This window comes from Geotrypetes seraphini, chromosome 10 (genome assembly GCF_902459505.1).
Source record: "Geotrypetes seraphini chromosome 10, aGeoSer1.1, whole genome shotgun sequence".
In the NCBI taxonomy this organism is placed as follows: Eukaryota; Metazoa; Chordata; class Amphibia; order Gymnophiona; family Dermophiidae; genus Geotrypetes; species Geotrypetes seraphini.
Window position 1 is genome coordinate 57,861,553 of NC_047093.1, and position 12,962 is coordinate 57,874,514.

Consider the following 12,962-nt stretch of genomic DNA (forward strand, 5'->3'; position numbering starts at 1 on the left):
GATCATGATCACCTCCAAAAATGTATTCAGGAACCTGATCAATAATTCCCTAAATAAAGTCAGTAAACAGTATGGTGAGCTTCTATAATGATTAACAAAAAGGAAAGAGATATTAGTCTTCAATTGGCTCCTGTGTATATTCAAATGGAGCGGAATAGGGTGTTTCATTCTGCCAACATAACTGGTTAATCTCGTAGTTCTGATTTTATGTCCAAAGGTAGGTGCTGACCATGCCAAACCCTCCAGAATAGATTGATACTAAATACAATTGCCATAGGTATTATGACATCCTGTGACAGGTTTCTGAGAAACCTTTCTCTTCAACAGCTCTCCCACATTCTTCCCTTGCTGTGAAAAACAATTAAAGGCTGAAAAAAAATAATTGATAGAACATGCCAAAACTTCCATACAGCTGTCACCACTTCCCTCATTCCTAGGATGATACACAAATTTGCTGAGCAATTTCTTCCCACTGATGGTATTGAACTGAAGTAAATATTCATTCCTGCATATTTAGCACCGTTATAAGTTCTTCTTACTACTAAGTTTGGATATCCAAAATTGAGATTTACGATCTGCAGCCTGGATTTCGAATTCTGCCAGGAAACAGCAAATCCTTCTCATGCTTAAAAATTGATTAATTGACAAACTGGATTTAAGCCTATGTGGATGAAAACTATGATACCACACATAATTGTTTCGATTCCCTTGCTTATGATATAAAGATGTAAAATATCATCCACCTCATTTGGCAATATGACTATCCAAAAAATCAGTCATAGTCAACTGTAACGTGTTATACAAACATTTAAATAATATACAAAATGTTCTAGTGCAAATTGAGAACCAGGCCATATAAAAACCATAGCATCATGAGAACATTTCCCAAAAATAATGGGGCTTTATACTAAACCGTAGAAGAGCTTCATAACGCGGGTCATTCAATTCCTGGCCTGCGGTGAGAAGTTCTTCTGCAGTTTAGTAAAACTCAGCATATATGTATATAATCAGGTGACATACAGTATAAACAAATCGATCTTCAAATGTGGCTACTGAGGTTGAACAGATGCCCCCATAGCTATACCATGTATCTGCAAGAAAAAAGTTCCTCCGAATATAAAATAATTCTTAGTATAAAAGAAATTCAGCTAATTGTAATGCCCAACCCAATAATGTTTCATGAATTAAATCTAACATTTCCCACCGGGGATTGTGAGTATAAAGGGAAGCAATATCCATTGTTACTAACCAAGCATCATTCAGAATATATGGACAGTTATTGAAATATATGAAATGTATCCTTTATTATATTTAAAAAAAATCTAACTTGCATTGCAAGCAGATTAATAATAAAAAAAATCCCAAAATGTTGAGAGTGGTTCCAAAATAGATCTGTGAATAGAAACAATGGTAAAAAAAATAAATAAATAAAAGGTACTAGAGGATGCTGTTCAACCAAAAATTCAGCTTCAGTTTTTTAATGTCAAGAATTCACAAGTTCTTGCAATGGCCCATCCAGTCTGCTCATCCACTTCTTCAATTTACTTAAGAGGTCTAGGGGTAGGATCCTCGGATAATAAAAAACCCCTCCTTTATAAAGCCGCCCCAGTAACTGCCCTGAAGCCCATAGGGATTTAAATGGCTTCGGGGCTTTTGCCGCGCAGCTTTGTAAAAGAGGGAGATAATTAAATAACTGTCAATTAACTTCTTTCAAATTAACTGAGTGATGCAAAAGTGCAACGCTACTACCTTTATCCATATGGCTAATTAATAGATCTGGGATAGAACAAAGTGGATGTAGAGCTGTTCACTGATCAGGTGCCAAGTTGGCACAACCCTTATCAAAATGCTGAGAAGATTCCAAGGGCTTCTTTTACTAAGGTGCGCTGGAGGTTTTAGCATGCACTTAGCGCTAAACGCTAACGCCTCCATACAGCTTGCATTAGTATTTTTCATTTAGCGCAAGGTTAGCGTGTGCTAATCTTTAGCGCGTGCTAAAAATGCTAACGCACCTTAGTAAAAGAAGCCCCAAGTTCTACAAGGGGCCGCTGAAAGGTTCTCAGCCCTTCCAAGAAGAGACTCACACTTGTAAGTTTAATGGCTTTTCATTTCAATGATATGAAATACAACCAAAAGTGTGGAATAACGTGTAATTTTCATGGCTCCACTTCATTCTCTTCTTGGATGGGCTGAGAACTTTTCAGCAGCCCTTCATATAACTCTTTTAGGAGTATATTTTTAATATCTTATAAAGGCAACATAGGTGCCCATGTGCCTTTAAGCACCAAGAATCAATCCCAACAGTACAGAGATTATCCTCTGAATGCCTCACCGCTCCATGAATGTGAAATTATTGCTGTGCTAGTCAAAACAGAAGCCAAAACAAAGCATCCCATGTTGTCTCCGGAACAAGAGTTCTACTGTGATAGCTCCCAGAGAGGAAGAAGCAGTAATGAGGATGAGGGAAAGAGTCACCACAGGAAGATAGTGAGGTAGGAAATAAGAGCCATTCAGCCAGCCTCCTTTAGAATATGCCAGAGCCAAAAATTTTATGTGTTTTGTTGCTGGCTATTCTGATCTGCAAGGCAGTCAATGGACAAAAAGATACCCTGAGCCTCCTTTTCCTTTCAAGCTCACATTCTCAGGCCCCAGTGCTCAAGAGCTTTCTGTACTGGTAAGACTCATTCAATCAGTCTTACTGGCATGGAAACTTGAGAACCCTATGCAAATGCATTACAAGGAGCTCATTAGCATTATAATGAACATTCTGTGTAATACTCAAACAGGAACGCCCACTTTTTATGGGTAACATTTTCCGGCAGATCAGATGAGCCAGCAGGGAGAGCAGCAGCGGCAGGAGAAGGAGCAGAGAAAAAACAAAACCTAAAGAGCTGCAAGGAGGGAGGGACGGGGAGGAAGGAGCTGTGCCTAATCCTTTGCTTTTCTGAGCAGGGGCCAGGCACAGTTCCTCCCCTTTTACCAGGATTCTCCACACAAATAGCATGCATATAATTTGCATGTTATTGTGTTGGAGAATTGTGCATCCTGCTTTCACAGACTGATTGAAAAGGATGACAAGGTGTATCCCCTTCACCCTCAACCTGGCACCTCGGGTGGTTGTCCATGTTGACTCTTTCTGATGGCGCTCCTGTTTGGTCTCTGAAATACATCTCAAATAATCTTGCCTGGGGATACTCTAAAAATTACAGCTAATAAGTGCTCTGGGTATAGTCTACTTAAAAATACCTTGGTTTTACTTCCTTCCATGTTTCATTTAGAAACAATTGTGGATGGCAATGCAAAAGCTGACTTGATTCTTTCCCCCCACCCCCAGTAACAGGCAAAATACACCTATGAAAGGAAACAAGTGGTAATATATTCCTGAGCATGGAATTTTTTTTAAAGTGTATAAGATGGCCATAACATTTAGGCCCTCTTTTACTAAGGTGCGCTAAGCATTTTAATGCGCGCTAAATCAACACGTGTGCTAACGTGTCCATAGGGTAACATGCATGCGTTAGCATTTAGCGCGTGCTAAAAAGCATAACGCACCTTAGTAAAAGAGGGGGTTAGTCAGAAAGGAGAAAGTTGAAGTAGAGAAACACAAACACTTGTTTCTTTATTTTCCAAAGCCGAAGTCTGAAGATTTTCTAAATATCTGCTGTTCTAGGCTCTGCCACCAGATGGAATCCATATTTTTGCATCCCAACTGCACACTCACCTGACAGGAAAGAAAGTGGTAACGGTTTTGATCCGAAATGGAAAAGAAATTGGAATTGTGAATCAGGATAACCACTACAGCCCACACTTTCAAGTAGGTACAGGGATAAGTTTAATTCATGAGTATATGTGTTTTGTGGGAAGAGGTGTGGACCAGAACTGGGTGAAGGCTGGAAAACAACTTGCACGTATCGTGAAGCCCAACTGAAATTAGTTATCAAATTCCACTGGATCATACAGGTGAAAAATTGGGTTTCAGACCAAGAAATTAAACACATAGAAACATGACAGCAGATAAAGGCCAAATGGCCCATCCACAGCATCCACTATCTCCTCCTTTCACTAAGAGATCCCACGTGCCTGTTCCACGCTTTCTTGAATACAGACCTAGTCTTTGTCTCCACCATCTCTACCAGAAGACTATTCCACACATCTACCACGCTTTCTGTATATAAAAAAAATTCCTTAGATTACTTCTGCAGCCTCTCATTCTAGAGCTTCCTTTCAAATGAAAGAGACTTGCCTTGTGCACATTTATGCCATGTAGGTACTTAAATGTCTCTATCATATCTCCCCTCTTCCACCTTTCTTCCACACAAGCATCCAAATTAAAAACATCCACATGCATACCATTTAGATGTGTAGGGGAAGGGAGGTCAGCATTCTGGCCATATAGACATGCTCTTCTGAGCTCCTTCTGAGCTTTTTGGGGACAACAGGATACAAAATGAATTAAATAAATAAATAAATAACAGAGTAATGGGGCATGTGGGTGGTTACCAAAAGCAACAGCTTTGTAGAGGCAGAAAGAGCAACTTCAGTCAAAGCAGAATAATAGATCCAGACAGCCACACAAAGGGCTCCTTTTATCAAACCGCGCCAGCGGGGTTAGCGCGCGTGACTTTTAATCACACGCTAACCCCCGCGCTGTCCAAAAAACTACCGCCTGCTCGAGGCAGGCATTAGCGGCTAGCACTGCCGGCGGTTTAACGCGGGCTATTACGTGCGTTAAACCTCTAGCGTGGCTTGCTAAAAGGAGCCCAAACTCATAGAACTATCAATAAGCACTTTTACTTCCAGGAAGGGTAGGCAATTTTCAAATAGCACATTTAACTGATGAAGAGCTTTTGGAAATTGCTCTCATTATTCACGTGTGAGTATACACACACACACATACATCAACGTGAAAGCATGATGTCTTACGGGGGGAGGGGGGTGTAGATTAGGGGATTGAAAGTTAATTGAGAGGAGGCAGAGAATAAAGGTTTGCCTAGGGCGCCCCAATAATCTGGTACCAGTTTGGGGGAGGATAAATAAAGTCTAATAAGGGAACACATGCTGAATTTTGAGGCCTTTTTACTAAGGCTTAACATGCACTAAATGCTAAGAAGCCCATTTTATTTTGTTTTTTAAATTTGCATTGATGAAGTTTACTTAACTGATGCAGAAATAGAAGATTAGATTAGAAATAAAGAAATAAAATATACCACGTAACATCCATTCAAATTGATGGAAAATTATAGGCAGACATTTTTTCCCCCAAATTCTAGTTTTAGTAAAAGGGTCCTTGTGAGGTTACTGAATAACCAAAAACAGCATTCAAGTTCCCTTATCCACCCTAGGGTTAACACCATCATTCACTTTAATTTCTACAATGTCTGAAGTCAATTATCTTTAAACGTATTTGTATTTTGGAAATGACCGACACACTGCTACAACCCAGATGTAGCACATCCAGTCTTAGTAATTCAAGAAGGATTTTCTGCATTTTGTATATTGGTTTATTTATTAGGATTTATTTATCTCTTTTTTGAAGGAATTTACTTAAGGCAGTGTACAGCAAAAATAAGCCAAACAGAAGCTATAGACAATTACAGCAGTAAAACAATTCAAATTGCAATACAAACTATGGCATAGTAAGGTATATTACAATGTCAACAAAATACGCAATTAATCATTTTAATAGGCAGCATAGGGTGTAAGCAAGGATTGAACATAGATGTGTTGGAGGACACACATGCAAAAATGTTTTTATTTGCACTAAGGGCTCCTTTTACTAAGCCGCGTTAGGGCTTTAACATGTGGAATAGCGCGCGATACATTGCCGCGCGCGTTAGACCTTAACGCCAGCACTTAGCTGGTGTTCGTTCTAGAAGCGTAGCGCGCGGTGTAGCGCGTGGTAATTTCCTACGTGCGCTAAAAACGCAAGTGCAGCTTAGTAAAAGAAGCCCTAAATCTACATAAATAATAATGCTGCCATCCATCAGACTTTACAAAGGTAGATGATATATAAGGACAGAGCCCCAGGCTTAAAATGAGGCTACTGCATTAAAAAGAGCTTGCTGGAAGGCTCACTGCATTTACTGCTAATTTCTCTCTGCTAGCCTTAGCCTTTCACCAGGTCTTAGAACTAATGAGGGAAGCAGAGTGTAGGAAAGAGTGACAGCGCTGACAAAGATTCACCAGTACTGCCAGTTTTTCTAAGTACCATATCAGTTCCCCAAGAGAATCAGCTCCGGGCCTGTAAAACTGTATGGCAAGTTATGAGCAGTTCCTCTCCAACTTTTTCCATTCTACCCCATCTGGAATACTGTGTACAATTCTGGAGGCTGCATTATCAAAAAGATGTGCGGAGAGTTGAGTCGGTTCAGCGAATGGCCACCAGGATGGTCTCAGGACTCAAGGATTTCCCGTATGAAGAACGACTAGGTAAGTTGCAGCTGTACTCACTCGAGGAAAGCAGAGAGAGGGGAGACATGATCGAGACGTTCAAATATGTCACGGGCCAAATCGAGGTGGAAGAGGATCTCTTTTTCCTTAAAGGACCCACGGCAACAAGAGGGCATCCGTTGAAAATCAGGGGTGGGAAATTTCATGGCGACACCAGAAAATATTTCTTCACCGAAAGGGTGGTTGATCGCTGGAATAATCTTCCACAACAGGTAATTGAGGCCAGCAGCGTGCCAGATTTTAAGAAAAGATGGGATTGGCATATGGGATCTCTTCATGGAGGTAGTTAGGGGGTGGGCCATTAGTGTGGGCAGACTAGATGGGCCGTGGCCCTTTTCTGCCGTCATTTTCTATGTTTCTATGCTTCTATGTACTTCCACTTAAACTATTGGTTCTGTTGATAGAGAATTCTGTTTTGTCACCCTCAGGAGATTCGCATGCTAAGAAAAATGGTTGATGTTCTCCCGGTGAGTATACTCTGGGGTAAGGTCAACTAGTTAACTCAATTCTGTCCATTTCCATATGACTGTGCATGTCATCTGGACATAGGGACACTGGATCATCTGTTCTATTGTCCTTTGATACTTAACTTTTGGAGGTCAATATGGGGTACGATTAACAACATATTGGAATCATCAATTACACTGTTGTATGAGGCGGTCATATGTGGAAAGTTATTACATGTTAAACCCCCTATGGATCGTTATAAATGCCGCCTATTTCTTGTCATGACCGGGATAGCCATGCAGATGGTAACCTGAAATTGGAAGAACTATGACCACCTAAATTTTCCTTTCTGGTGGGCAAATTTGTGTTCCAGCTATAGATATGAAAAAATGAATTCCGATAGTTTGGGGCACAGTAATTTATTTAAGCTGGTTTTGGGGCAGTTGACATCATATATTACCTCACTATAGTAGGTCTTTGATTATGAGTCAGTTTTGGTTTATTTTTGTACACATCCAGGAAAGGGTTGGGGGAGGGGCTATTTCTGTCCTAATTTGACTTTTGAGTATGTCCATCTGGAGTGGGAGGATATTTTTAATCTGAATAGGGTAAGGTTATTGGGATAGTCTTTGTTTCTGTGTTTTACTGAATAATCATTGGGTGGGGGGTGGGAGAAAATGGTTGGTTATACATATTTGTAAGTTGAATGTGCTTTTATTAACTTATTATATGATATATATTTGTGTATTGCACTTTTGAAGTTTAGGAAATCAATAAAGAATTAAAAAAAAAAAAAAAAAGAGTACCAATAGAATTGAACCCCCCCAAAAAACTAGTTAACTCTATTCTGTCCATTTCCATATGACTGCGCTTGAAACAGATTTCCCCCTACCTTCCTCTTGCTCTCTTTGGTTGCTGTATATTAAATAGTGTGAGACAGTATGTAAGCCATAGTTACAAAGATCCCTGAAAAGCCCATTCCTAAAGCACCCAATCTATACACTAAGGGGCTCATTTTCAAAAAAGAAAGATATCCAAAAACAGCATGATGTGGTACTTGGTCGTCTTCCTGGAAAAGACGTCCAAGTGCCAATTTTCAAAGCCAACTTTCTGGACATCTTGTTAGGCTTCTTAGCCACTGTGTCTTCAGAGTTCGAGGGGGCATGCATGTTAGAGGCATGTTATGGGTAGGCTTTGAGCATGCTTAGCACTTGGGCATCTTGCAGTGATAAACATTCCCCAAAATGTCCAGAACAGAACATAGACGTCTGGAGCTAGACCAAGTGTCTAAATGCCAAAAAGATACCCAAACTGACCAGATGATCACTGGAGGGATTAAGTAATGATCCCCTCTCCCCCAAACCCACACACCCTGCGGTCACTGATCCCCTACCACCCCCCAAAGATCTGAATGAAACAGTATATACCTATCTCTAGAACAGCAACATTTGGTATGGGAAAGCCTAATAGAGTAGCACACAGGTGTCTTAAGTATCCTAGTGGATGTGCTAGTGAACCATAACCCACTCTAACCACTACATTACTAAACTGCTATATAGGTGCCACTTGCAGCCATAAGGGCTATTGGGGTGGTAGACAGGTATGTATAGTTGGAGGTTTTGGTGGAGGTTTGGATGGTTCACTATAAAAGAGGGTTATGATGAGATGTACATAAGAACATACGAATTGCCATACTGGGACAGACTGAAGGTCCATGAAGCCCAGTATCCTGTTTCCAACAGTGGCCAACCCAGGTCCCAAGTATCTAGCTAGATCTCAAGTAATTAAACAGATTTTATATTGCTTATCCTGTTAGGGTAGCTCCTTACAATCTTAAGAATAAGCAGTGGCTTCCCCCAAGCCATCTCAATAGTGGCCTATGGTCTTCCCTTTTAGGGAATTATCCAAACCTTTTTTAAACCCCACTAAGCTAACTGATTTTACCATATTCTCTGGCAACAAAATTCCAGAGTTTAATTACATAGCCAATGGGAGTCGATCATTAAGGGTGTGACGTGGTCATATTTCTTTGCATTGTGGATTAACTTAACGGCTGTATTTTGAATAATTTATAGTCTTCTTTTTTCCTTTTGTGAGATATTAAGTAAAAGAGAGTTACAATAATCCATTTTTGCTATAATCAAGGAATTAATTGTTATGTTTATGGATTTAGGCTCGAGAAATTTTGAGATTGATCGTATCAAGCGTAATTTAAGAACATAAGAACATAAGAAGTTGCCTCCGCTGAGGCAGACCAGAGGTCCATCTCGCCCAGCGGTCCGCTCTAGCGGCGGCCCATCAGGCCCACTGCCTGAACAGTGGTCTCTGACTAATTTTACAAATTACCTCTAATCCTATCCCTCTAACCTTACCTCTACTCTTATCTGTACCCCTCAATCCCTTTGTCCTCCAGGTACCTGTCCAGACCCTCCTTTAAGCCCTGTAGCGTGCTTATGCCTATCACATCCTCCGGTAGCGCGTTCCATGTATCCACCACCCTCTGGGTGAAAAAGAACTTCCTGGCATTGTTTTGACTATGTGACTAATATGGTCATGAAATTGTAATTTGTCGTCAACAATAACCTCTAAAATTTTTAGTGTAGACACAGTCTCTAGGGGGATGTTAATAAAGACAAATGGAGAGTTCTGGGTTAGTTTCAAAAGTATTGTTTGAATAAACTTATCTTTCGGTTTGTGGTCAATGTAGGGACTTCTGATGCCAACATGTTTCGCGAAAAATCACTTTTTCAAGGCAGGGTCCCTGACAAGAGACATAGCTAGATATTAGGGCACACATCAATAATATATTTGATTTTAAATAGCAGGTTCAATCTATATACCAGTATTTATAAAACATAAGACTTACCTAACTCTAGTAACGCCATCCAAATTGACCACACATTTTCTTATCCAATAAAGATGGCGGCGGTTTGCTTCATTAACTATTTATCTACCTCCAGCGAGTCAGCTGTGAGTGACGTGATGACGCGAACACTCACCCTAATAAGCTGATCCGAAAGAGGAACACAACGTAAAACTAGCCTATCAGCCCTAGAGAACCAATTATAAATAAACAATACTAGAAAAATGAGAGATATGTTATAGTATTAAATCCAAAGCTCCTAGACAGTAAATATCTTTAATCAAATAATATTGGCATATAGTACAATACCATTCTGGGTTTGAAAACTTCCCTAGATTTGCCTTTACTGGGACAAATGGTTATCTAACGTAAACCTTATGTCAGTGATATGGATGGAGATTATTCTCATGAACAATGTGGGTACTGTCAATGGTGCCATCTTACATTGACTGGAAAAGAGTGGATTGATCCCCAAACTAAAATTAAAATCAAAGTGAGATTGAACACGACTTGTAAATCCGCACGGGTTATATATATTTTAGTATGCCCTTGTGGGCTGGTTTATGTAGGGCGTACTAAGCACCAAATACAAACTAGACTTACTGAACACAAATCTAGAATTACCATGCAGAATATAAAGACCCCTATAGTACAACACTGGCTTACGAAAAAACATGAAATCTCTGACATGAAATAGAGAGTGATTGAGAGTATAGGAGAAGGGGGTGGGGACTTTGAACAACATTTAAATTTTAGAGAACAACGTTGGATTTACTACTTATATACAGTGACTCCTTATGGCCTCAATGAGGAATTGGAATGGGGTTCCCTTATTTAATACTATAACATATCTCTCATTTTTCTAGTATTGTTTATTTATAATTGGTTCTCTAGGGCTGATAGGCTAGTCTTACGCTGTGTCCCTCTTTCGGATCAGCGTATTAGGGTGAGTGTTCGCGTCATCACGTCACTCACAGCTGACTCGCTGGAGGTAGATAAATAGTTAATGAAGCAAACCGCCACCATCTTTATTGGATAAAAAAATGTGTGGTCAATTTGGATGGCGTTACTAGTGTCTTACGTCTTATAAATACTGGTATGTAGATTGAACCTGCTATTTAAAATCAAATATATTATTGATGTGTGCCCTAATATCTGGCTATGTCTCTTGTCAGGGACCCTGCCTTGAAAAAGCGATTTTTCGTGAAACATGTTGGCATCAGAAGTCCCTACATTGACCACAAACTGAAAGATAAGTTTATTCAAACAATACTTTTGAAACTATTTATTACTAAATATTTAAGTAAATTCAAGTATCTTATTAAACAAGGATGCTACTAAAATTTAAAAATTTCAAATAAGTTTAAAAGATTGATCCAGGGAAGATTTTGCACATCAAGCTTAACGTTGTGATACAGTTTGAATGTGGAGTGGTGCATCTGAGGATCAAAAGCATTCAGTGGGGATAGATTCTGTAATTTGAGTCTATTAATGTTATAGATATATACATAAATATTGAATGCTGGTTTACAATGTAGTGCCTTTGTATGGTCTGAGCTTTAACAAACATCTTTGAAGGAAATTAATTAGGTAAATCTGACTCCTTGCTCCATCGCTTGGTTTTGTTCTTCCTTTTTTCTGTATCGTGCCTGGGTTCTGTTCCAGTATTTCCTGAACTGAGTTGAGCAGACATTACATACCTAGTTCTCTCTATCACACTTTAGCATGTAATGTTATAGAGCATATTTTATACTTGAAAAAGGGCTCTTATGGTTATCTCTATTTTATATACCATCCAGTGGCATAGTATGGGAGGTGCAGGGGAGGGGGGTGGTCTGCATCGGGCACAGTCTTTCTAAGGGCGCAGCACTCTCCTCCTTTCCACCCCCTGCTCTTTTCCTTGCCACCCCTTGCCTTCCTCATACCTTTTTTACTTCCCCAGCACAAGGTTGCTGCCCGTGTTCGCATCGGCACGCCCTCTGATGTCACTTCCGGACCGGTGCCTAGGAAGTAATGTCAAAGGGCAAGCGGACACCAACATGGGCATGCTGCTCATTCCGGAGAAGTTAAAAAGGGAAGGGGGCACATGTGCAGCAGGGGGGCAGGGAAGAAGGTGGGGGAGGGGCACCACCACCCTGGGTGCCGCTCACCCTTACTACGCCATTGATACCATCTTTCCTACATGGATATCAAAGTGATTTACAATACTCTAAGTATCTTCCCTATCTGTCCTGGTGGGCTCACGATCTAATTATAGTACCTGGGGTAATGGAAGGTGAAGTGATTTGCCTAGGGTCACAAGGAGTGGCACAGGGATCAAACTAGCAACCTCAGAGTGCTGAGGCAGCAGCTCTAATCACTGGGCCATTCCTCCACTCTCATTATAAAATTGTGTCTGAAAAAGCACAAATAAGTATCCACACCGACAAGTTAGGCATGTCATGGCATGTGCAAAATTAACCCACTTGGAGAAATTGCTCCTGAGAGGCAAGTTCTGTTTCCAAGAGCTTGGTGAGGGTGGCAGGGGGAGGATGTGGGGGTGTGGGCAAGAAGAGAATGGAGGTGTACTCTGTGTGTGTGCATTTTATCAAAAACAAAAGTACATTTCGAAGGCAGATGCAAATTTGTACATGAAGACTGGTACACTACTGGAGCTGGTTCTGGAATCCTAAATTGCCTTTATAAAACTGGCTTAACATAGGCACCCTTCTATAACATTATCCCTTTAGTGTATTCAGCAATTATTTCCAACATTAAATTGTTCCGGTTTAAATATAAACAGTTTGTATTTTGTCCAATTCACAGGGAGATTTGCTCATCACATCCTGCACATATAACACAGAAGACAGGGACAAAGCCACTGTAGTAAGTTATTAATTACTAGTCTTTAAGCCTGTTACATTAACGGGTGCTAGAATAGATGTGTGTGTCTGTCTTTCTTTCTTTCTCTCTCTCCTTGGCCGCTTTTTGTCTGTCTGTCTTTGTTTCTTTCTTTCTGTTTCTCTCTTTCCTCGGCTGTCCACCACCACCCCTTGCCTGCTCCCCCTGTCCAGCAGTAGCCCTTCTCCCTTCGTTTTACCCCCCTGTCCAGCAACACCTCTTCCCTGCTCCCCCTGTCCAGCAGTAGGTATTTTCCCTTCCTTTTACCCCCCCCTGTCCAGCAACACCTCTTCCCTGCTCCCCCTGTCCAGCAGTAGGCCTT

At 40.6% G+C, this 12,962-nt stretch overlaps 1 protein-coding gene across 1 annotated transcript in view; it reads left to right on the forward strand.

Moving 5' to 3' along the window:
- Nucleotides 1-12,962, forward strand: part of DBH (dopamine beta-hydroxylase) — a 55,754-nt gene that overhangs the window by 19,162 nt on the left and 23,630 nt on the right. The window contains exons 7-9 of the mRNA XM_033961990.1: nt 3,671-3,814; nt 6,879-6,917; nt 12,566-12,625. Of these exons, the coding sequence (XP_033817881.1) occupies nt 3,671-3,814; nt 6,879-6,917; nt 12,566-12,625 (243 nt within the window). The remainder of the gene's footprint in view (nt 1-3,670; nt 3,815-6,878; nt 6,918-12,565; nt 12,626-12,962) is intronic.